Source organism: Ylistrum balloti, unplaced genomic scaffold, assembly GCF_031769215.1.
Source record: "Ylistrum balloti isolate Yb309-2 unplaced genomic scaffold, AGI_CSIRO_Ybal_v1 Utg369928, whole genome shotgun sequence".
NCBI lineage: Eukaryota > Metazoa > Mollusca > Bivalvia > Pectinida > Pectinidae > Ylistrum > Ylistrum balloti.
In genome coordinates, this window is record NW_026782042.1 from 158,637 (window position 1) to 185,559 (window position 26,923).

Here is a 26,923-nt window from a genome sequence, read left to right on the forward strand (position 1 = left end):
TGTATAAAGGGTGGGTCCTGGGGTCATAGGGGCGGGGCCCTATAGGGAACATCTATTAATTTCTTTAAAATCTAACTTGTTCTTCCTGAATCGCAGGATATTGTCCAAATTTGGTCAGAAGCGTACTTGGTGAAGAGAAATCAGCATTGTATAAACCAAGCATCTTGGGGAGTGGGGGTTGGGGGTGGGGGCCAGAGGGGCAGGGCCCAATAAGGAAAATCTATCAAATTTTTGAAAATTTATCTTTTCCTTTATGAATTGCAGGACATGGTCCAAATTTGGTCTGAAGCATTGGTGAAGGGAAATCAATTTTTTATAAACGATGGGTCTCGGTCCCCTGGAACCAGAGGGGCAGGGCCCAATAGGAGAAATAGAGCAAATTTCTATTTGATGAGAGTTTTGCATAAAGTTTTAGTTTAGGTCCTTTAGGGTGGGTGGGGAAAGGTCACTAGAGGAAATAAGGTAAAGTCTTTAAAATCCTTTGCCTTCTCTAGATGATGTTCCAGTTGGCCTGAAGCATGCTTGGGTGAAGAAGAATCAGTTTTTTAGGTGGGAGTAGTGGGGCCCTTCAAGGGAAGAAGACATGTTATTTAATATCATTCTTCTTAAGTAGAAATGCTTGGATCCTGTCACCATTTGGTGAAAGACCTGTTTGGTAATGTAGATCAATTTTGTATGAACAGCGATTTCTGGTCCATTGGGGTTAGAGGGGTGGGCCAAATATTGGAAGCACGGCAAATTCTTTAAAATATTTATAATGTTTTAACTAAAGATATTCTTGGGGAAAAAAAAAACTTTTTTTTTACAAACAGCTACATCTAATTCCCATTTGGAGGAGGGTCAAGACTATTACGGGTAAATAGATACAAGTGTTTTAGATACTTTTCCCTTAGTTAAAATCAATCAATTTCTATCAGGTGAGTGATACAGGCCCTATGGGTCTCTTGTTTATATAAGTCTTGGTAAAGATGTTCTTTGACTCACATTTATCTTGAATGATGGGATCCACAAATGTTTTCCTGAATCAGATGCCAAATTTTCCCAAAAATTAACACTACCTGGCTAAGTTAACAGTACATCGAAATACTAGTTAATTCTACATTCCCTTTTCCAATTACTCAATAAAACAGTGTAATTTTTTTATGTAACATTAACTGCTGTATATATTTAACTGTATATAATGTAAAAATCAATTATCACCAACATTATATTGTCAACAGAACAAGACATAGGTGTATGTGATTTCCCTTGCTTTTGTCATTAATGACCTTTTTATGTGCACTTCAACAGTTGTGAGTTGAATTTCTTATTTTCTTTCTTTTAATGTTTTATTCCACAAAATTTTAAAAACAGATGTTGAAATAAAAAAAACGGGTTGAAAATATAGATGTGATCATTTAGTGATCCACCACAGATGGCAGGATACTCTGTGAATTATCACAGGGACTTCATTTAAGAAGTAGTAATTCTCTTGTTATGTCCCTGTGATATTTACACTCTTTAAGATATTTGCAGTATTCAGAGGCATACATGTAGGTCTATTATTGGACTTCCACGCCTTTTACTCTTACTGACGGAATTATCATCTTTATCATTTTGTCATGTGTTAAATCGGATTTACCTTTTATGATATACAATTGTAAATATTTCCTTCAGATTATATTCCTCTGTAAGGGTTATACAGAACTGACTGTTATAGAGTTTTCTTCAAATGAAATTGTTCAATGGTGGTAGATTCCTTCGTTTACAAAATGTGTATGAATATGTATGTTTACATAACCATTTTAATATAATATATTTATTTACTGACTCAAAGTCCTGCAGTATTCATAATACATTGTACTATGAATGCAGTGGGATCGGTGTTCTGCTGTTTGTCATGTAATTTTCACAGCAGCCAGTACTGCTGTAGAGACACTGTTGGAACATTACATTATCAGAATTTTGTTTCAGTTTAAAAGCAATATCTGATAAGTAAGGGATTATATAAGCTCATTCCTGTGAATGGGAAGAATGTGGAGCGGTAGGATCCATCACATATATGTGACATTTATCAAGAAAACTTGTTGTTTTTTGAAACCATACTATACCTAAATAAATTCATAGGGCACTTAATCACAGAGTTAGCCAAAATTAAGATTTAAAAAATGTCAGTATTATCTTTGCATTAAACATTCTATGTGCATGTGATTCTCACACTTTTTAAGTTTAAATCTGTGTTTTTTTGTTGTATTGCACTTTGAAGACAATATGTAAAAATGTGATTTTTAAATATGTGAAGCATTGCAGATTGTCATTGTATGTGAATGATTAGTCTACACAGTTTATTGTAGGCAAATTTAAAAATGCTTTTTTTAGAATTGAAAAATCAAACTAATGTGATCTGATGAACATGATGCTCAAAGATTCAAACATTTTAGAACATCCCATTACCAATATGATCGTCATACTGTTTTACAAATGGCAGTTTTATTCAGCGATTTTAAATTTTATAGCTATACTTTCACATTAAATCCCAAATTCTACCATTGTTTCATTGATTTTAACAATTAAAGTGATGGAATGTGTTGATAATCATGAAATCCACAAGTCTGTCCTATCCTATAACTCTTCTGTGGTTTTGATTGAAGACTTGGAATTTAATGATCAGGGCAGTAGAAGTAGATAATCACCTAATGTTACTGTGGTGATGTGTATATAGAAATGTACATAAACATGTATAAAATGTTTATTTTTTATAGGAATGCATGGAAAAGGATACATTTTACATGGTGTATATGTATAAGATACTGTAAACATACATAGTTTTGGAGTAATCTTATTTTAGCACTTTTCACATAAAAGGCATTTCATTGAAATATGATTGTGCTAATTGCCATTTCTGTATGTTCTTCATATACCAATTATTGCATATGTACAAATTCATCATTGTACTAATTGTTTCAAATACTACTACACTAAAATTTGATTCTGCCAAAATAAGTAAGTTTACAGTAACTATTTAGGGAAATAAAAATACTATGTTAAAAGTGCTGTGTGAGGTAAAGGCTGGTTGGTAAGACTGGCATCAAATTAAAACTTGAATTAAAAAAGGAGATTTAATTTTCTTTTTAACCTCAGGGACTGTCGAATGAGAGAGATATTTTGATGAAAGCTGTAAATGTTGGCTTGGAAGAAACCTTGATATTTTTTTGAGACGTTTTTCTTGTGCGTATGAATGAGCTGAGAGGGAGAAAACTTTTATTTATAGAAATAAAAAGTTCATGGTGTTGTAAAAGTATTTTATGAAAATGTTGAATATCTTACACTGATATGAAACACTCAGATTTGTATCTAGTCCTAAACTTTGTCTGTAGACTATTTTTTGTAAAAAAAAAAAAAAATACTGATATCTAGTTCTTGTTCATATTTAAATTTTATAACCAAAAACATACACTTTTATATTTTGGGATTTATGTCTCTCCTTAATATAATACAGTTATACATGTATTATGAAAGGATGATCTAGCATCAAGAAAGCTAGAAACAAATCCCTCACTCTGCGAAGTGGGTACCAGACCATTTAAACTTCGTCATTGTTTTTTATGTAACATCTAATTTTAAGAATTTTATAACATCAAAAAAACAACAAAAATTTGCATTAACAGAAAAGGTTAAATTAAACTTGCACCTCAGTCAAACATGTTTATAGATGTTAAATCATGGGAGCAGAGTAAACGCCTCAGGTAGTATTGATATCAATGTTCAATTGTCTAAACATCACTACTTTAGACTGGTAACAAGTGGCCTTTACAGACAGGTATTTGTTACATACAGGAGGCCTTTACATACTGGTATTTGCTATAGAGATGTGACCTTTATAGACAGGTATGTGTTATATACTTTGTCCTTCAAATGCCTTTGAAGATGCTGAGATATTTGTTTTGTTCAAAGTTGCGATAGAAAAACAATCAAATGAAATAAATTGCCTTTTGATCACTCAGGCAGGCAGATGTTCCATAGTCTACTGGTGCTGGAAAATCATATCTTGTTGTTGCATCTGGATTACTGCTGATATTTTCCAAATCAGCCATCAAATGCTGATTTAGCAGTATTTGAATGGATTTGTTTCTTTTGCTTTTTGATGTTAAAATTGGGTAAACAATGGATTCTTTCCTTGACAAGGAGCAGCACACCAATAACTGTTAGTCATATATCTGGTCATAGCGGTTCAAAATCAAGGATGATGCAAAGGGTCATGAAGGAGAAATACCTTATCACCAACCACATTGTATAGTTATCACGTCTTTGTGTATCTAGATGACGTCATGTTTGAACATTATGTTGATTGTATTACATGTAAATTCAAAAATAAATTTCCCGATTTGGAAACAATGATCAGAAGTAAAAGCAGAGGAGGAGGTGGCCAATATCAGGTTGACCTGACAAAATCAGGTGAGGTTGTGAAACGATAGGATAAGTGATTCAATATGAAACCTTAAACCAAAGTTTTTATCTATCTGGTTTGAATGGTTTTAATCCACTTATTCTCGCAGGAAAAAGTGCTATAAAATTTTAACTTAGAGACCTTAACAAGATTACTGATGCATTGGTTGGTAAACACTTGTTACATAATTCACTCCATGTTTCCGATTACGGTTGTTATACAGCATGTTTATAATAAACATGTTTTATTGTAGCTATCATGTGTGAATTGAGTTATGTTTATATATGCAAGTGGTAAACAATATTTATAGTAAATAACAATATCATAATGTCATAAAATGATATGCAGACAATAAAAAAAGTTTCAACAGACATTTTGGTTTTGCAAGTTGTTGTTTTTTCCCGCTGACCTGGCTCAAAGTGCGAAGTGACTTTACGGCATACTGCTGCTTGTGTTGTCCGTCCTTTACCCGAGTTTGTGTAAACCAAGTTCTACCGACTGGACAATCAAAGTCTCTTGACTTCTTAGGGCAGAGAATCATTTTATGTAAAATTATCTTTAAAAAGTGTCTAGAAATTGGTTAAGTGATCTCGCATTACATAATGTACTTCAAAATTGGGCAGGAGGAGTGTTTTTGGGAAGTTTTGAGTATAAAGCCGAGTTCATCTACTCCAGACCGATACAAAAATGTCAAGTTTTCACATCTGATCAGGGATTCGAACAGAACTAAAAGAAAGGCAACAGTGTTAACACTGCATCACCTGACCAAAACAAGTTCTAGTCACATTATTCTAGTTGTTGTGTTTTCTCATTCCTTTGGCATTGTATTCCACCAAAACTGAACACCAGATCTCCCCAACATATCAGATCTTATTTCTGATCTATACAATGCAGTGACAGGACACCTGAATGAATATTCAGTGTAATATTGAAATTCAAAAATAAAGTGATTCAACATTAAAAGAAAGAAGATCAAATTTCATATCTTTTAATTTTTTTATTTCATGTTGGTAGAATCACTAATTTGACTATACAAAATATTCATATATCTATACCACAATGTAAACCCGTTGTAACCTTACAAGATGATAAGTAATGGTATACACCTGTCAGAAAACAGTTATTCACACAGGGACAAATTCCCACCACTGTGTATTGTATCTGTTACACAGATTTAGGAGAAATTCAAACAACAAATCTCCTTGATATGTCTGTAATCCCATTGTATCGTCCATCATAATACAATCATTTTATCCTCTATGAGACCAGCATTTTCATGGACCAATTACTTTGTTATCACACTGTAACATACAAAAAATTGATTTCATTATATAGTGTCACGTTTGATGAGTCAATGTAAAAAATTGTCAAAGAAAAAGTTCCACTATAAATGTCCAAACTATTGCAATCTGTGATTAAATCATAAGGATTAATTATCTTTAATTATTAATCAATAACACAAAAACAGAGTGTACTCTAAGCATATAGGGCTTACTTAAAGTACACTTTGCTTTTGTGCTAAGGCTCAATAACAATGATATACTGCAAAGTTAATCCTTCATTATTCAAAGACTAACATGTGTATTCATATACCGGTACATAAAATTTTCTATAAATGAAAATCACAGTGAAAGTCAAAAGTAAAATCCTGAAAAGATAAGTCTTCCAACCTTTGATATACAATGGAACCAAAGTTTACAAGGATATTCTGACTAATTGAAGTGGGTTTTGTTAAATGAAGAAATAGAAGTGAAGTACAGAATCCTGAACAAATCTCTCAATACACATGCATCTGTAAACCTGGGTACTACTGTACACAGAAACTTGTTGTCATATTGATAATGTCCATTGTAAATTAACATTTATCTAAATGAACTCACCTTTGGTTTTCACCCAATACAAGTAAAACCAATAACACATAACACATGAGTCTGTTGTGTTGTAACATATATGTGTATATTAACATGAATTTTTCAAAAGTAATGTTTAATTTAAGCAAGATTTTCTTGAAAACTATCTTGTATACATAACAACAGGACCATGATCTGGTGTTCCTCTTTATGATTCAAATTCCAACAAATTGATCCACACCTGATAAGCCGATAAATATAAATGTTGTGTTTCAGGTTTCATACTTCTTCATAAGCTTACTAAATTACACTTTATGTTACAACTCTTCAATTGCATTATATATATAGCAGATTTCTTGCATCAAGATTTTTTTGATGCTGCCAAAAAGTTCAGTTCCACATGGATTTTTAGGAAATGGACATTAACACAAACAGTAAATTTGTTTTGTTTTTTTCTCCTACATATTCCTCAAAATCATCAATATTTCAAGTGTTTTGGACAACAAACTAAACAAACACAGTATATCTTATCTAATTTCTGAGGATATGTACCAAGCTGTAAAAAATTGGTCCAGTACTGATGTATTTATTACAGCTATCAACATAACTCTGGGATTGTATGCCATACAAATCTATCTGACATTTAATATTCACATTCATGTTTTATACTGAATACAAGATTTACAAAAAAAAAATGAAAAAAATATATACATTATCATGGCATGACAAAATAATACACAATCTTCCCCTGTGAGATGGTATTCATGAGTTAATGAATGTTCATGAATCATACCGATAGTTCATTCATCAAATACCCCTCATAAACTCTTCATGAACTTTCATGAAATATTCATAATCGTTTCATAGGGGTTATGCAATGCCTCTTAAAACAATCATTCAATAAATACTCCAACTCCCTACCCCTTCCCAGATGACCCTGCCCTAGCTGTCCAACTTTCCCATCATCCTCCAGTCACTTTGCCTATGACATAGTAGAAGAAGAAGAATAATAATACAAGAGCCAGGACGATGTAACACATGAGTTTACGGTTTCCCTTGTTAGCGGAGACCATGTGGGATAATCTGTTGACAGTTCCTCCGAGAAGACCCTGAGTAGACTCGAAATCTCCACCCTGAAATTAAGAAATTGTTGTTCTTTCATATATATGTAACCCTGGTAAAATACTGGCCGCAATATACCACTCGGCTAGAGAGAACGCCAGGGCTCCCAGGTTCGATTCCTAGCGGAGGCATTGAAATAAATAATGACCTCTGTTACATATATTTTTATTATTATTTTCATTTATCTCAATTTTATCTATTCATTTAATTTTTGTATTCTAGTTTATTCTTTTACTTTACCAGGTATTCTTAAGATTCAGTGAAATTATAAAAGAATCCTTGGTTCATTCATCATCTTTGAAAATTTTACATTCTACATTTTCAAATGGCACTGTTTCATTTTCTCAAACAAAGAAAAAAAAGGCTCATTTTAAAATTGTTATATCTATACATAAGAAACTTACCATATCATCAAGGTAGAGATTGGAGTTTTTTGTTTCAGATTGTAAGTCCAGAGCAATCTGTAAAATTACAATGATTTTCATATTAGTTCTTGGATATAGAATTAATTCCTCCCAACACCTTATAGTAGGTCTACAATGATAAACTAAAAACAGTTCTTACTTAGTGCTGGTAAAAACTTATTCATAATATCAAGAATAGCAGTTAACTTTCCCAGACAAGCTCTTTCTGTAGTAGCTAATACAGTTACTGACATGACACAGAGAAGGTACAATAAATGACTTTGACTAACATTGTTCAGCCTTGAAACTTTGGAGGATAACATCTCCACCCGCTGCTGATTTTCAGCATCCAGCATCTCTTCAGTTCGGGCCAACCCTACAAAATATAAATGAAAAGAATTGATTATTGATAACAATCGTTTTGGAATGTGCCTATTCCCAGGGACGTATAATACAGATCTGTTCGTCCCTGCTATTCCTTATAAAAAAAAGCTGACTCATACATTTATTTCAGTGATACAAATTTATTACAAACAAATTAATCTTTATCTGTAGTAAACCATGCCCTGGCTTTTAAATAGAAGTAAATGTCGTGTAGATCAAAGGGTTATTCTCCTTTAATATATCTTTGAAACATTCTTTTAGAATTTCTTTAAAATCTTGCACTAGCTTGATATTCCAGATTTCTATTTTATGTCATGATATCAAAGGATCTCACTTTAAAGAAGTTACACTAGTTCTGTTATCTTATGATATAGGTATCATTCTCTTTAAGAAGAAGTTGAGAGAGATATTAGAATCCTAATACTAAAATTTGACAAAGTATATCCATCAGTATACCGTATGTGTTCATTATATATAATCAACCCTGCAAAATAGACTTATCAGCTGGAATTAAGGAAAACATAACCAGACATTAGTATTTAGGCATATGCGCTGCAGAACCAGTACAGTTTATAGTCTTTAGTAGGTACGTACGTATACAGGTCTACACTAAATAGTAAAGGTAAGAGAATCAAGACATTTATAGTTATGCTTCGGCCATGTGTAAATCAATACCCAGCAAAGACAGGTGTTCTTCTAACTGTAAATCATAACATACAGCAACCGCTAAAGCAAATCCAACCTTCTGATAATAACTTACCATTGCGATTGTTTCTAAAATCTGCCATGCCAAAACAGCAAAATTGACGTGACACTCCACGATGACAACAAATCTGAATCTTTTAAAAGCTTAAATATAACACTATTGAGATGAATATGAACATCCGAAAGTATTGTCATATATTCAATAGTTATAGATAGGTATTTTGGAAGTTTTCAAGACTCTTATAAAATAACAACTAATAATATAATCTCAAAACTTTGAAAGAAACTACAAGATTAATCTAATACTACATTCTAAAGTTAAGGAGCTTTTGGATAATTCCTGAAACTAGTATATCCCTAATACTTTCGGGTATCCTCTAGTTTTTAGAACATCAGATATCACACAATCGAGGCCTTTCCGATAAGAGGGGAAAATGGCGCATATCGTGGAGAATGGCTGGAAAAGATACAAACAACTCATAAGCGATAATCCGGAGACTGTCAGTCAAATTGAAACGACGTCTCGCGTACTGTCTTACATTATTGCAGGTGAGCAATGCTATTTTGGCTCTACTAATCAACAAGGTCGCCTTGTTTATCTGGTCTCTAGTCTTTTCACTCCAACTTTCGTTTTACCTTACTGAAGCAGTATGTATTGGGATCCGACCAGTAGTCTTGATGTTTTATACGTTTTTTCTCGGCATTATTTTTTAAAATTTAGCTATGTGTACTCTGATGTTTTTAGTCAGTTTGTACAAAAACATAAAATCTCCTACTCTCCAGCTATGGAAAGATCCTATTAGTCTCGTTAGGGAATGGCTGTCTTGCACTCATAATGACACTATCCACAGTAGAACCACATCATCATTTGATGTGGTGTATATGTAGATCTATATCTAAATGTGTGGAGAAACTATTTCACAATTGAAAATTGTCAACAACTTTAATACATTTCATAGGCCAATTTTTGAATATAAAACAATTTCATTTGTGTCTGTGAGGAAAAAACAAAAGCAAATGAGATACAGATATATGAAAATGCGACATAAAGTGTCATCAGAAAATACCTTTTAAAATGGAAAAGGCATATCCTTGAAAAAGTGTAGCATTTTCTATAAAAAAGAAGAGTCATGCCAGTTGGTTGACTGGTTGGTTGGTTACAGGTTTTGCTTCTTCTTGACTTGTCCTATTTCAAGGCATTCTCTCACCAACAATTTATGCAATTTAGATAACAATAAATGCACAATTATTGGGTGATCCAACATCTTATGGAAAATAATAAGTGAGTGTACCGGTGTAGGAATTCGAGATGGATAGATGACCTTGAAGGAATTATAGTTGAGCTCCACCTAAGGAACGTAAATAAGAAGGATTCTGCAACCATAACTGATGACCTAGTCATGCAAAACATATGAACAATTAAAGAAAGTCACTGTTGATAGAATCCCTGGTGTTGGTGCTCCACATGTGTAGTGTTTCCTACCTGTCTTTGTACAACTTGTATAGTAACATCAGGTTTCCCAAAGCTCAAAGTTTTTGGCCATAATGAAATGAAGCAAAATTATTAACATTATATCAATATATCTATTAGATATTTATTGATACATTGTCACCTTTTTTCTATCACAGGTCGGATCGATGATTCTCAGGTGTTGTCTGAGTTAGTTTACCTTTCCTCCAATCTCCTGGTTTTCCTCAATGACCAGATCTTGAAGAATTCTGCCAAACTAATTCCAAAATTGGTAAATATCTGGGATGTTTTGTTTTATTGAATAAAATATTGATGGTATGATGTATGATGTGTGTATCTATTAAGCCCGTGCCTGGTAAAAAGCCCATTTGTTTCTTTTGCAATTGTAGTCAATATGGCCACCTATCTCCTTGTTTTTTTTTATAAGCCCATCCCCCTACATAAATCCACAGATTATATATGTCCCCAGAACAGGATATATTTAGTAACATTGGAATCCTGTAAAGAACTCAATAATTTTTTTAGGACTTTTTCCTGTGAGTCCAGAACATCATTTCCAAACTTTTGATGCATCCCAATACTAAGAGACATAGTCAGTTCTCAAAATTTGAGTGAGTCTGACAGGAAAAGCAGGAGTCAGAGATTCAAATATCTGAGTCCCAAAAATCACTGGAACTGTTGATAAACTTTTGTGATCACTTTTTGTACACAAATGGAACAAAATGATTTCTATAGTTAACAGATAAAACTGTTTGAAGTAATGTTATGTTATTGATAGCATCATTTTTAGTACAAAAGAAAAAGAAAAATAGACTGAATTGTTAGAGTCTAAAAATCAGTGTTCGTATAGAAATAATACTTCTGTTTTCAGTCATTGTCACAAGAAAGGATACAGAAGCTTCTTACAGTGCTTCAGTATGCTGAAGTTTTCCTTGAGATGTCTGCTGCAAAATACTGGGGTAAAACTGGTCGCTGGGTCCTAATTGTTGCTCTACAGATAACAAAGTAACAGCCTTTTGATTATATTGTTTTTGAGTCTGATATTGTTCTAATTTTTAGATATAAGATATTTCTGTCATCCATGTTATGCATGCTTATTGCGCTGTAGCTCAACGATATGATGATAGCATTCTACAAGTAACACAATAATAGTAATATAAGACATAGAGGACTGCAACACAATCTGGTTATAATTAAATATCATACCTAATTAATGGTTAATAAACCAGTCCTTTATATTGGTAAGAAATACATTGTACTACTGCTTCTGTCCTGAAATGATAAAGAATTTTTGTATCACTGTTTTATGACTTTGTTACATATATTTGAGTTATCAATGCAAACTTAGCTAGGTTCAACAGTACCGTAAACAAAACTGAGTAAATTTAACTTAAAGGTCTGTGTTACGACTGATGATGGTATGGGTAAACAAATCTGGTATCCAGCCATCACCTCCCCTACAAGCGCTGGACCGTGATGCACTGATACAGATGCAGTACAAGACAAGTACAGCGAAGGTGAGATAGACAAACATACTGACTTGTCACAGTAATCCCTTAATGATCAGTTTATCTACTTTCATTGCGAAATACTTTCTGGATACTTCAACAAGCAACCACACCATTCTTTTTGATTAGAAATTAATTACACAATTTGTTCTGTAAGTGTGTGTATCAGTTTATGGTTGACATTTCAGGAACTGAATGAATTTGAGGAGAATCTGGAGACGGAGTCAGAGTCTGTCAATGGATCAACATACAGCTTGAAACGATCCGGAAGACAGATAAGAAAATTGTCTGCAGGTAAATTTGGTACTTTGTTTAAATAGCATGGTTTGTTTTCTTTATATTGATTACAAATAAATTCATATTACATTTATGTTAACTGAACTGCAGACTTTGATTTTGAAAATACATATACATACGCCTGTAGTAAACAGATGTCGGATTGATGTTTATTAAAGAAAGTTGTAGCTTCCAGTATGCCTACCTAGAGATTGATTTTATCCTTATGGTCTTTTTTCAAAATGTTGAGATGAGAGGTGTGTTTGCATAAAATCATCTATTCTTTTATCTTTTTGCAAAGTAAAAATACCTGTATATCCCATTCCAGTCAATGCCTTTCAAGCAGTGATTGATGGGAGCTGAATTGCTAATTAATTCTATTCTATTAGACTGTCAGGAAGGGGAGCAGTGTTCCGAATAATATGTTGTTTGTTACTCACAGTGCCATCTATGATCAAAATGTTTATAATTCTTGTTGCGACCTATGTTATTATAGATTTCTGATTTTGATTTGTAGCACCGCCTATGAATTTTCGATCGTGGAAGGTTCCAAAAGAGCATGCTGCCTTACAGGACGATAACCACAATAACAAGCTTACAATGTACACACCTACTGTGTTGTCATCTCAAAGAATGTGGGCGGAGACTCTGTATATCACACGCCCTCTTGCACACTGTATCCTTTAAATCTTAACCCTAACTAGGAAATTTTCATTTGCATGTTTGCTTGGTTTATTTTGCTCTCAATATGCCAGTGAGGCAGAGTCTCCTTGTGTTAGCTGCCTAATGGCTACCTCACTTAATATACTGGGGGCCTGTCACATACTCTCCAAATCTGGGGTAAAGTGTCTTGTCCAGGATAAAGCTACATGTCTGGTGAAGATCTGAGCTGTGTAGTTTGATGTTTCCTACCTTTAGCAGTTTTTGTTACACAGTAAGTTAGAGTTGTGTCCATAGCTAGACACTTTACCCCATTAGATCTGTATGGTATACAACAGTCCTGTACTTAGCTCTGTATGGTATACAACAGTCCTGTACATAGTTCTGTATGGTATACAACAGTCCTCCTGTACCTAGTTCTGTATGGTATACAACAGACCTGTACTTAGTTCTGTATGGTATACAACAGTCCTGTACATAGTTCTGTATGGTATACAACAGACCTGTACTTAGTTCTGTATGGTATACAACAGTCCTGTACATAGTTCTGTATGGTATACAACAGACCTGTACTTAGTTCTGTATGGTATACAACAGACCTGTACTTAGTTCTGTATGGTATACAACAGACCTGTACTTAGTTCTGTATGGTATACAACATACCTCCTGTACTTAGTTCTGTATGGTATACAACATACCTCCTGTACTTAGTTCTGTATGGTATACAACAGACCTGTACTTAGTTCTGTATGGTATACAACATACCTCCTGTACTTAGTTCTGTATGGTATACAACAGTCCTGTACTTAGTTCTGTATGGTATACAACAGTCCTGTACTTAGTTCTGTATGGTATACAACAGTCCTGTACTTAGTTCTGTATGGTATACAACAGTCCTGCTGATTTTGTTCTGTGAGGTAGCCATCTGGTACTACTCGGAAACTCCTCTTCAAACTGACCTTGGCTGTTCAAGGAGAGACAATTCTGACAAGGGACCAAGGGAAGCTACTACATGATACCAATGTTTTATCTTTGGTTTGTAATGAATTCACAGATCATGTAAACATCTGTTATAACCTTAACCAGACCAGTACTGGCGATGTATCTATTTGGAGTAAAGTCTTGGAAACCTTGGCTCATTTCAGGCGGCATAGACATTTCAAGGTAAGTACTGTATTCAGCAGTATTTAATTGGCCCCAAAGACATACTTTGAGTCCTTAAGTTTTGATTACGTTTTGCATTGTAATATGATAAGATATATTGACTGTTGATATGTAGATGTTGAATTAGGCCAAATGTTATACTGGTAACACTTGTCTATATCATTGTGGGCGCTGCCTCTACCCTTTCACAACACTTGGTCTTATGAGGGCCTGGCATTGAAGATCAGGGTCGTTGGGTCAAAGGTCAAGGTTCAATGTTACATTTCTTTTCTTGGTTGATATTTTGTCATGAAACCAAATTAGCTCAAGGTCATCTGGTTGAAAGGTTTAGGTCAAATGTTAAATAAGTTTCTTCACAATCAGACAAGGCTTCAACTGACCAACGCTAAAGTTTATTTGGTCAAATGCCATGATGAAATGTTACAATTGTAAGGAAGTAGATATTTTGTTATGACATTATGTAGCAAAATAGAACAAAGTTCAAGGTTATTGGTCAAATGTCATGGTCAAATGTTACATTTTTAAGTGGTAAATATTTGACATTATTAAGCGAAATAGTCCTCTCTGACATGTTAGTAGTTCATTTTGCACTGTTTACATGTGTACACCATGTGTAAATGTTGAATTACTGCCTCAGTTTCTTTAAATTTGAGTTTGAATGAAGATATTTTGATGATATGTCAGGGTTTCTACATTTTGTTTTTTGAAATGTACAATATAAGACTCTTTCATGTGTTGGGTCGTTGCGAAGGGATATTCCACCCAAGGAGTCACAAGTAGGGTCTTACCATATTTTTTTACATTGAGGGTGAAATATGCCATCTTTCACTCTGACATATCAATGAGTTTTTTCCTCTCATTACTCATTCTATGATTTTGGAAAAAATAGCTTCAGACGCTGACAGTGTACTACAAAGTACGCCATATTACAAAAAAAAAATCATGTTTTTTATTATGCACTCAATCAACAAATTGACATAGAAAATGAATTCTCCATACCTTTAGTTTGCTGTAGAAAATTAAAACAAAATGTAAATAGTCACTAAAAATAACTATTTGTACAAATTGTATTAGGTGATGACGTCAATTAGTAAGGAACACATTATATTTCTACTCATGCATGCCTGTATTGCATGGATGGGTGTGTAATACAAGAACAGTGAACCTGGGTGTTTTGCCCATGGACAGACCAATATTACACAGGTAGAAATGAGAGAAAATTGTATACAATGTCATTTATATCAATTGCAGATTAATACATGATAGTGCTTGTTGAGATAGTTTGAAAGAGTTGTTGACACATGCCAAGATTAGGTCTATCCATCATGCTGTTTTAATGTAACACTCTACTGTCCTCATAATAGAGCACTCATCTATAAAGGGTTTGTAAGGTCTATAAAAGTTATCTCCCTTTGATAATAACACTTCTGGTGTTATTTTTTATAGTTTGTGTATGATGGGTGACACAGAAAACCTTAATCCACATGAGAAGACGGAGGTGAAGAAACGTACCATCATGTTATTGTACTACTTACTCAGGTCACCGTTCTACGACCAATATTCCAAGTGAGTATATAGATCTGTCATCAGTAAACAGATCAACAACAGGACTCCAAGTAACTATATATATTACTGTCATCAGTGTACATATCAACAATTAGGACTCCAAGTAACTATATATATTACTGTCATCAGTGTACAGATCATCAATTAGGACTCCAAGTAACTATATATATTACTGTCATCAGTATACAGATCATCAATTAGGACTCCTAGTAACTCTATATAATACTGTCATCAGTATACACCCCTATGTCACCCCTATATCGATGACATTGGTGATCGCTTATTCTGATTTGAATGATTGTTGTGTCACAGAATGAAGATCCTCTTTGCTCTACACATGCTGGCAGAAAACATTCCACTGGTTGGGATTATCTTACGTAAGTAGTCTCTTAAAGAATATTTTTGCATGAAAGGAAGTATTACACAGTACAGAAGTATACAGATTTACCTCCCTTGTATTGTTTATGGTAATATAAGCATATTAAAATTTTCAGTCATCCAACGAGAAAAAGAAACAAAACCTTATAAACTAACATGAATGATCATTTGGAGGTTACTAGTTATAGAAGTCATATCTGGTAGATATAGAGCATTTGTTTCATTTAGTATGAAATTATTTTGTTAGAGAAAAAATTATCACAATTAAATATTAAGCAAATAAATGTCAACACATCCTCAGTATCCCATGTTCAATATACTTTTTATGTCTTATCAAAGTGGAGGAGAAGGCTAGGGTTATACCAACAGTTTTATTTTACAATGAAATGAAACAATTCCAGATCTTTAACAGCACAAACAAAATACAGTATAGATCAAATTACTTCAGTATACTGAAAATATAAAGATTACTCATATAAAATTTGTATATTTTTGCAGGGCCACTGATTCAGTATCTTCCTACCTGGCAGAGAATCTATTTCTATTTGTGGTCAACGTGATGATGTACAAAATGGTTGTCTCCCTTGACCTTGCACTTGATTGGAATTCGTTGATGCAGGATGTCCTTTAAGGTTATCTTAGAATATATCTGGAGTAGGAAATGTTGGAAATTTCTTAAAGTTTTGAAAAATTAACTGGAAAATCTCTATAAAGTGATGCTGTCATAGAGAAGTATTAAACCAAAGAAAATTTTTGATTCAAGAAAACCAAAAAGATAATGACAGTCTTGGAAGTACTACTACATACATGTAATGAACATTTGTGAATTCCTGAACAGTGAACTGCATAGCTTGTTTCTTTACTATGCAAACTAACCAGATGAATTTACATTGTAAATATGTGATCATTTTTATCAAGATATTTAAAGCATCATTGGAAATTTCTTCTAGCAAAATTTTACCTTGAACTCATGTAGATGCTGTGGAAAGTGATTTCGACACTTAATCCACCATCTTTTTCTTTCTCAATTGTTATGACTTGCAAAAGGTATCAAAGCTTCATTTGTGTCTTTGAAACCATATGAAGCCCCATTGCTCATCTTTTCTTTACCTGTACACTGTAAACATCCATCCTTTACCTGTATACTGTAAACATCCCTCCTTTACCTGTATACTGTAAACAGCTCCCCTTTACCTGTATACTGTAAACATCCCTCCTTTACCTGTATACTGTAAACATCTACCTGTATACTGTAAACATCCCTCCTTTACCTGTATACTGTAAACATCCCTCCTTTACCTGTATACTGTAAACAGCTCCCCTTTACCTGTATACTGTAAACATCCCTCCTTTACCTGTATACTGTAAACATCTACCTGTATACTGTAAACATCCCTCCTTTACCTGTATACTGTAAACAAACCTCCTTTACCTGTATACTGTAAACATCCCTCCTTTACCTGTATACTGTAAACATCTTCCCTTTACCTGTATACTGTAAACATCCCTCCTTTACCTGTATACTGTAAACATCTTCCCTTTACCTGTATACTGTAAACATCTCCCGTTTACCTGTATACTGTAAACATCTCCCCTTTACCTGTATACTGTAAACATTTTTACCATGTTTGGAAAGTCCACTTCTTGTTCTTGACCCATTTCTATGAAAGTTTTAGAATTTAGATATTTTTTTTTTAAAGGTATTGTTGTTGTGTAATATTTGTGTATGTAATCAGTGTCTAAATACGATTGCTTCTGCTAAACAATAAATATATGGGACCATGTATATTAGTGCTATCAATATGGTCGTGGGTGCGTTATATAAAATCTTACACAATTTACGCAATCTGAGTGGAGATATTACACGCTTTTGTTTTTATTTTCTTCTTTTTTTTTTCAGGTTTGATTTTCCCAACATGTTTTATTGATACGTAATTATTTACTAACCAGAAACAAATAACCAGGTTGTGTCTTTTTAATTACCTTTGATTGTTTCCCTCACAGGGGGCTAATTCAGTGAAAATGTTTCCTGCCAGATCTAGAGGCTTTGACTGTTTGTAGTACCTGGTACTTCTCTCATTGTTGTGTTGATGTCAGTGTTTGCTAATTGTTCTTGTAAAAGATATATGTGTAAATGTATATTATCTGGCAATAAGACGATACATGGTAATAACACCTATACACATGTTTGTACTGTAATATAACCAACCAATGCTCATTCATTGTCCTGTAATAAGCCCATCCTCTACATCCAGTCTGGCTTTTTGTGTTTCTCACTTTTCCTATTATTGGGAAACTATTGGTCCATTGAATGATTGTCTCCTTTGTGTGACCATCTTGTAGGAGAATAGACCAAAAAGCATTATTTCACAGTACATGACATTGTGTTACATATATAAAACACTTATAATTACGACTTGCATCCCATGTTTTCACAGACGCCATTGTACCTTGCTTGGGGTACAATTATGAAAAACCAAAAACAAAAAGGGGAACACTAAGTGAAAGAAATCTTCCTCCGAGGGTAGATTTAATGTAAATACTGTTCTCTTAATTTTGTTATTGTGAATAAGGAATGTTTGGATGAATGAAGTACAGTAAAGGATTGAATTATGACAAAAATGTGAGGGAATGTATGATCATTAAGTAATTTTATAAAATGAAAGAGAAAATGCTTGAGCACCGTTTCTGACCCTTCATATTGAATTGTTAAATTTTTTTCAGTTAAAAGTACAAATGTTCTTGGCATGTATATATATGTTCAGGCAATATTGATATAACTTTTAACCTCTAAGAGTTTTCCTTTAAACATTGCATATTAAATCAATGTATCTGATTTCGGTTGTTGTATCATGGGCGGTATACACATATATATATTCTGTTGTTCTTGGGTCATTTGAATTTGTCTCCCATCTTTAAGGCTTTGGAAGAGTGATCACTGGATGGAATGGAAAGAATGCATTTTATTATTGCTGTGATTGATTGTTACAAAATTTGCAAATTTTGAAAGGAAAAATGATTGAATCATGGATGAGTGTTGATGTAATAAACGTCGTATTCTAGATAATCTGATTAAGTTATAGTTGATTAATTAAACAGCTTTTATTAAAGTAAATTAAAAAATATATATGCTGGTGTTTCCATTGTATGTTCATTGAAGTTGACTCATTTGACATGGGACATATATTATTATAGGTGTGTCATTACTCAGTTAATCACAAAACCTTCCTCTTATCTGGTGATTCTTCCATATAATATCTAGGTCATCTTGTCAGGTCGACCTATAGCCATAATGTTTTGTTCAGGTGCTATGCATAAGCATTTCAATCAGATGACTTATTTAACCAAAAGGTCAAGGTAACAGATATTGAGCTGGTAGCATGCTGGAATGTATGGGTACCAAGTTTGTTAAAATTAATGACCTTTGACCCACTTCCCAATGTGACAGGGGTCATATGTGTAAACAAGGTCTTGAAGAGACCTCTCCATAACTAAAATTATCAGGTAGCTGATATTGGTTCTGATGTATGATGGGATAAAAGGCTATCAAATTTGTTCAGATAAGTGACCATGACCTTCTGTGAAGATTACATGGGTCATATCTTAAAATCTTCAAACAACTTCTCCCCAAGAACCAAAAGGTCCAGCCTTTTGATATTTTTCATGTAGTATGCTGGAGTGAATGGTTACCCAGTTTGTTGAAGGAATGAACTTTCAAGGTAAGGTGTAAAACATGTTAAGTCTTCAAATGACTTCGTTTCAAAAACCAAAAGCCTCAGAGTACTAATAATGGGTGTGCAGCATGCTGGGTTGAAGCACTACAATGTGTGTCCACATGAATGACCTTGACCCAATTTCTTAGTCACAGAGATTAGATGTGTCAAAATCTTCACCAAATGGTCAAGAGTACAAATATTTGGCCTATAGCATGCTTGGGTAGTTGGGTACCAAGTTTGTTCAAATGAATGAACTTGACCCATTTTCAAGATCATAAGGGTTAAATGTATTAAGATCTTCAAACAACTTGTCAATAACCAAAGGTCCAGGCACTGATACTGGTCCTTTAATATCATTGGATGAAAGGCTAATAAGTTCTTTTTTTCTTTTGGTCCATTTTAAATTCACAGAGATCAAATGTCAGAACTTAAGAATTATTTTTGAACAAGGAAAAGTTCTTAGGTCATGGTATTTGTATAATAGCATACTTGAGGAAAAGGTTTTCAAATTAACAGAAATTGACATTCAAAACCGACAAAGTATTCTGCGTAGGCTGTATAACAAGTGGAAGACTCATTGGGCCTTGTGTAAATGATACCAATATTTTTACATGACAAGCAGAATTTCAAACGCCTGTGGTTTTCTCCTACTTTTTGTAACTCTTCCATTTCAACAATAGATAGAAACAGCCGAGGTGTTCTAAACGGTACAATATATACACATGCAGCACGTGACTTACTGTACCATGTTGTAATTTTGAAATGGATGGAAATTTACAGTGCATAATTGTTTTTAAAAAGTTGGTCAATTCCAACGATGAGATATTTTTCAGGTCGACTATTATTCTGCGCAATTCACCATCCGCCGTCCGCCATGTTCACCGTTTTGACAAAAATAATTGAATAAATGTCTTTCCCAGTTTATTATTTTGAATGTTAAGGAATGGAAACCGACAAAATATGGTATTTTCGGCCTTATCAAATAGATATGGTAGCCATGGAAACCATTTTGTAACATAATTGCAGAATTATTCTCTAAACAATATCTTTTTCCAATTCTTCTCAAGTTCCATGAAATGATCCTTACCAAGTCTTGTTATTTTTCGTGTCGGTTTGAAATCAAATAAAGCCGCAATCTTGAAAACACATTTTGAACTTTTTCCTTTTTTTCCAATTATGTCAATGAGCTGGAATTTTAAGCGAATGTTGAGAAACAAGGAACTTTTTACTTCTCCTGTCCCTACTAAAACGTTTCGAACTGTTTCAATAACTTTTCTCACTACAGTTATATATGTGTGTGTATATAGTCAGATGATCGTTAATGAACATGGGCCTCTTGTTTCCTCTGCGTCACTAATATAATATATCCTGGCGTGTTTCTTATTGGATGTTCAAGTTAGAAATCGATTGTGATGTCAAAATACAAACACTTACGTCATTAATTGAAATTAACATAATAAAATGGCTGCCTCCGTTTGTTTTGTCCTAAGCCTTTTTTTTAACCTCAGATTTGTCGTGTTAGACACGACTCGTTAAAGGTATTACATCAGATTTCTCCTGGCCTCCTGACCTGTTGGTCTTATTCAGGATAAATACGGTGTCAATTACACATTTACACGACATTAAACTGATGGGAACATGTATGTGTACTGTTACTCTAAAATACCCAAAACAAACTTTTCATCAACAACGCTCATATTTTGTTTATTTAAAGTGGGTTAAAAGTACATTTGTTTCGCGATACAGACAGAAGGGGTTAACGGAAATCCTTTGGCCCCTTTTTGACGAGTCTTTGATTTATGGGAAGAACATTGATGTCCGATCTATGTCACTTTGACCTGTGTACGAAACATTGTGCAAAAATTGTAAGCTCATTCATTGCCGCCACGTTCAGTTCTGTAAGCTTTTATAGTCTCTACACATAGCTGTCGACACACATTGTATATAGATGCTATCATTATCACACAAGATCTGTATAAACAAAAAACTACAGATGGAAGATAGCCTAAATATTGACTGACGTTTTTTATTCACACACAAGTCCATACTTCATTCAACAATTGTAGTCAAGTTTAGACAAAACAAAAAATACATGTTTCCTATTTTCCCATCTTCTCTCTTTTTATGTCGAATTTTTGGCTTCTGAAAAATATACCTGATATACAGAGACAATTGTGAAAGTCATGTATACCTAAAACTTTTGTCTCTACGCCATGTGAATTTGTCGTTTTGTAATATGAAACATAACGTTCACTGTGATTTTATTGTGTCGAGTGTACTTCGTCCAGTATCTCAAGGTTTATCTGATTAGAACAAAGCAAATCATAGTCTGTAAAGATTTTTCTGATCAACACCGAAACGGCATACACTTATTTAGTGTGAAGTAGGCCCACGATCAAACAGGACATACAACTGACACTCATTTTTAAGACTGTACGTTGTTTTAAGAAGAGATGTAATATATAAATATTTTAGTTAAAATTGATCAGTTTTGGATTAATAGTATCAGAATGTAATAATATATGATGTCCTGTGATGTAGATATAAACTCTACACTGTTAACGATTAAACAAACAACATTTACACGTAGGTAAAACTTTCGGCGGTAAAATCGTGGATTTCGGAATATGGTTATTGTATAGGCCAAAGTAGGATAATGGTGAGCATTTGGATTTCAACGTCTTGTAACTCCCACAGTGAAACTGCCACATATTGTCATTGAGCATTCTGATTAATTACTGTTTCCAAGTTTATATATAAAAGTTATTTATTTTACTACAATTGCGAAACAGTACTTATCACCTGTCGGACCGAATGTAAGCGCGCGAGAGGTCTTCTTGTGGTAGGAAACCGGCGTATTCTGGGAAGACCCACATGGTCGGGCTGGTGACTCCTTAAGGGCCTGTCACACTTACACGTTTTCGTATGTTGTTCATGTGCTGGTGTTGAAGTTCTCAAAAAATGACTAGGACGACGCAAGAACGCTGATTTTTATGCGTAAACTGGGTTGCCGGTAACCCATACTGCGTCCTTGTGAAGCTCTACCCCGTCCTTGAGCAGACCACAAACAGCCCATCCCACCATTAACACGTGGTACGAACGCCATGCAAGGATGTGTAGGTGTAACAGGCGCTTCACTTTTTCAGGTCCGTTCCGGGACGCGAACATCGGACGGTTAGATGAAAGGCGAGTGCATTACCACTGCGCCACCCGACCATCCAAGTTTTTTTTTTATTATTGATTTCAATGATTTTATATCGTTCTTATTTTATATAACAATAAATGTTTCTAACTTTTCGCTCCTGAAAGTTTCAGCTGAGCAATAGGAAGGCTACATGTAAAACCTCGGCTAAATCAAATCATGTTTTCATACTGATGAAATGTTAACATAACAGAGTATACTCTAAATATGATGTGATTGCTGTTGAACCTTCTCTAGGATATTTTGAAATCAAACAAACATTTTTTATATACACAGTATAGATATTCCCATCTGGTACGAACTGTCACTATCCAGGTGGCCGCTTTGACGTCAACTGCACCTGGCCATGAAAGTGACATCAACACTACCTCACTATAATTACTATATTTATAATCGATTCAAGGCTTGCATCGTATTACCCCGCAGCATTTTCTTAAGCAGTTTGCGGTTAAAGTGTTTCGTCTTTCAAAAGACATATAGAGTTGTATTTTCACCGACCAAAACAAAACAAACATCAAAGATATTGTACAGAATAGAAAAGATCCTTATCCGCTAACTCCAAGGCCCTATAAATAGTACGACAGATATTCTTATTGCGATAGATTGCATGTGACGGGCCTCCTGCATGACATTCCATGAGAAAGTCACCAGCTTTTATAGAGAGACACCACCTCAACATTACCCTAGATGTTCCCGATCACTTACTATCTCTGTATGTAATTAAATGAAATGCTTTCCCGTAAGATGTGGCCGATGATTTGAGAAAGAAAGGTACGATGTGTATTCATATTTATCCTGCGACTGGCACGTCCGTGTAGAAATATTTATAGTTGTTGATATCAGCGATTTAACATGTTGTGATGGACATTTTGATCTATGAAAATTCATTAAATCGCTGTTTTATCAGATGAAGTTTGGGACTATATTGCCGTGCGAAGCAATTACTTGTGTGCTCGGGACAAAGGCAATAGTGGCTCGGCAGACTCGCGACATTTGTCTTCCTTCACCCTTGCCACATTTGTCTTTCTTCACCCTCGCCACATTTGTCTCTCTTCACCCTTGCCACATTTGTCTTTCTTCACCCTCGTCACATTTGTCTTTCTTCAACTTCGCCACATTTGTCTCTCTTCACCCTTGCCACATTTGTCTCTCTTCACCCTTGCCACATTTGTCTCTCTTCACCCTTGCCACATTTGTCTCTCTTCACCCTTGCCACATTTGTCTCTCTTCACCCTCGCCACATTTGTCTTTCTTCACCCTCGCCACATTTGTCTTTCTTCACCCTCGCCACATTTGTCTGTCTTCACCCTCGCCACATTTGTCTTTCTTCACCCTCGCCACATTTGTCTCTCTTCACCCTTGCCACATTTGTCTTTCTTCACCCTCGCCACATTTGTCTTTCTTCAACTTCGCCACATTTGTCTTTCTTCACCCTCGCCACATTTGTCTTTCTTCACCCTTGCCACATTTGTCTTTCTTCACCCTCGCGACATTTGTCTTTCTTCGCTCTCGCCACATCTGTCTTTCTTCACCCTTGCCACATTTGTCTGTCTTCACCCTCACCACGTTTGTCTTTATTCACCCTCGCCACATTTGTCTTTCTTCACCCTTGCCACATTTGTCTTTCTTCATCCTCGCCACATTTGTCTGTCTTCACCCTCGCCACATTTGTCTTTCTTCACCCTCGCCACATTTGTCTTTCTTCACGTTCGCCGCATTTGTCTTTCTTCACCCTCGCCACATTTGTCTGTCTTCACCCTCGCCACATTTGTCTTTCTTCATCCTCGCCACATTTGTCTGTCTTCACCCTCGCGACATTTGTCTTTCTTCACGTTCGCCAAAGGCTCGTGACATTTGTCTTTCGTCACCCTAGCCAAACGCTCGCGACATTTGTCTTTCTTTACATTCGCCAATATATATTTATATTTTATGTCACTGGCCATGTATTCTTTGTGTAATGATCAGTTTTAGTGTTGGACCACGTGTTCTTTATGTACTGATCAGTTTTAGTGTTGGACCACGTGTTCTTTATGTACTGATCAGTTTCAGTGTTGGACCACGTGTTCTTTATGTACTGATCAGTTTCAGTGTTGGACCACGTGTTCTTTATGTACTGATCAGTTTTAGTGTTGGACCACGTGTTCTTTATGTACTGATCAGTTTCAGTGTTGGACCACGTGTTCTTTATGTACTGATCAGGTTAAGTGTTGGACCACGTGTTCTTTATGTACTGATCAGTTTCAGTGTTGGACCACGTGTTCTTTATGTACTGATCAGTTTTAGTGTTGGACCACGTGTTCTTTATGTACTGATCAGTTTTAGTGTTGGACCACGTGTTCTTTATGTACTGATCAGTTTTAGTGTTAGACCACGTGTTCTTTATGTACTGATCAGTTTCAGTGTTGGACCACGTGTTCTTTATGTACTGATCAGTTTCAGTGTTGGACCACGTGTTCTTTATGTACTGATCAGGTTAAGTGTTGGACCACGTGTTCTTTATGTACTGATCAGTTTCAGTGTTGGACCACGTGTTCTTTATGTACTGATCAGTTTTAGTGTTGGACCACGTGTTTTTTATGTACTGATCAGTTTCAGTGTTGGACCACGTGTTCTTTATGTACTGATCAGTTTCAGTGTTGGACCACGTGTTCTTTATGTACTGATCAGTTTTAGTGTTGGACCACGTGTTCTTTATGTACTGATCAGTTTTAGTGTTGGACCACGTGTTCTTTATGTACTGATCAGTTTCAGTGTTAGACCACGTGTTCTTTATGTACTGATCAGTTTCAGTGTTGGACCACGTGTTCTTTATGTACTGATCAGTTTCAGTGTTGGACCACGTGTTCTTTATGTACTGATCAGTTTCAGTATTGGACTTACTTATGGCAAATCAGACTGTTACGTGCCATACCTCTTTCATTATATTCAAATGTATGATACAATTACAAAGACATGTTTTCACACACACATACGCCACATTCCCCCTCCTGATCTTTCTCCAACATGTAATCAATATTCTTTCTGATTGTTTTATACAGTCAATAGACACAGCTTATGTAAACACATATGTTGCCTTTTAACACATGACATCGATTTTCTAACATAACTTAATTTGAAATATATTTTTTGTATAAGGTCACACAATATATATTTAATGGCCGCATAGGTCAGCCATTTTGTTTATCACAGATGAAGATTACTTCTATGACACCCATCTAAAAAATGGGCTGTATGACTATCATACGTTTTACCTAAAGTTCGCACTAATGGCTGTTCACAGTGATCTGGGTGGCAGCCATCTTGAAAACACAAAAAGGCAAGACATTTTACTATAGAGTAGGGTAACAGGGCACAGGAAATAGGATTGATGTAAATGGATACAGAGAATGTATAAAAAATGTATAAAAAACATCAGAATAAACAAAATGAAATAGTCTATGATTTTATTTGAAAACGGCAAGAAATTATCAGTATATGGCTTCGAATATTTTTTAGCTTTCTTAAGAGAATATCATGCATCTTAATACAGATGGATATCTTATTATAGATAGCAAAATCAATAATATCTACGATATCTTCAGGTCATAATATCTAATGTCATTATGACGTCATTTAGATGTGATTCATCTATAGCTAAATTCCGAAGTGCTGATAACAGGTAAAATGCATGTGACGGCCTGAACCTGGAATTTACTCATGTCCTGAGTGTCCTACTGCCACGTAACCAGGTGCAAAGGATTATCGCGCACATCTGGTTTCAGGTACATACGTAAGTTTAACAAGTAAAACAATTAATATAAGACTGATAAATTATTGGTAAAATCTCAAAAAATGAAGAAAAGAATATAATTTGAATTCTTAAATCATTCATTTACAAGTTGAATATATGTACAATTTTTTTTAAGAAACTTGTGGATACAGAAACATGTTTTCATTATTCAGTAAGATAACTAAGCGTTTTGATGAACTAGGTCGTAGTCGGTTTACTATCTGATAACGAATGGGGTCAAGGGAAATAACACACACAGACAACTTGTATGAATTTCGATCGAAGTTTTATTTTCCCACATTTTATAAAACGTTGTTAAAAA

The 26,923-nt window shown here is 34.6% G+C and overlaps 3 protein-coding genes across 4 annotated transcripts; 1 reads left to right on the forward strand and 2 right to left on the reverse strand.

Moving 5' to 3' along the window:
• Nucleotides 1–5,434: 5,434 nt before the first annotated feature.
• LOC132547025 (BET1-like protein) lies at nt 5,435–8,992 on the reverse strand. Of its 2 annotated transcripts, XM_060210761.1 has the most exons (5): nt 8,947–8,992; nt 8,093–8,178; nt 7,803–7,859; nt 7,198–7,409; nt 5,435–5,727 (listed from the first exon to the last, which is right to left on the reverse strand). In XM_060210761.1, the coding sequence occupies exons 1-4, from the start codon at nt 8,972–8,974 to the stop codon at nt 7,239–7,241; spliced, it is 342 nt and encodes a 113-aa protein (XP_060066744.1). In that variant the 5' UTR covers nt 8,975–8,992; the 3' UTR covers nt 5,435–5,727; nt 7,198–7,238. The 2 variants fall into 2 exon arrangements, with proteins under 2 accessions (XP_060066744.1, XP_060066743.1); XM_060210760.1 differs by having other exon boundaries at nt 5,435–7,409.
• Nucleotides 8,993–9,325: 333 nt separating this feature from the next.
• On the forward strand, nt 9,326–19,041 carry LOC132547021 (peroxisomal membrane protein PEX16-like). Its single transcript, XM_060210756.1, has 10 exons — nt 9,326–9,440; nt 10,521–10,633; nt 11,234–11,367; nt 11,759–11,879; nt 12,059–12,164; nt 12,664–12,822; nt 13,898–13,970; nt 15,417–15,536; nt 15,849–15,913; nt 16,413–19,041. The coding sequence occupies exons 1-10, from the start codon at nt 9,326–9,328 to the stop codon at nt 16,472–16,474; spliced, it is 1,068 nt and encodes a 355-aa protein (XP_060066739.1). The 3' UTR covers nt 16,475–19,041.
• A 6,264-nt stretch (nt 19,042–25,305) lies between these two features.
• Nucleotides 25,306–26,131, reverse strand: LOC132547036 (pol-RFamide neuropeptides-like). The gene is made up of 2 exons (XM_060210785.1): nt 26,111–26,131; nt 25,306–25,707 (listed from the first exon to the last, which is right to left on the reverse strand). Exons 1-2 carry the CDS (start codon nt 26,129–26,131, stop codon nt 25,306–25,308), a joined length of 423 nt encoding a protein of 140 aa, XP_060066768.1.
• Between the last annotated feature and the right edge of the window lie 792 nt (nt 26,132–26,923).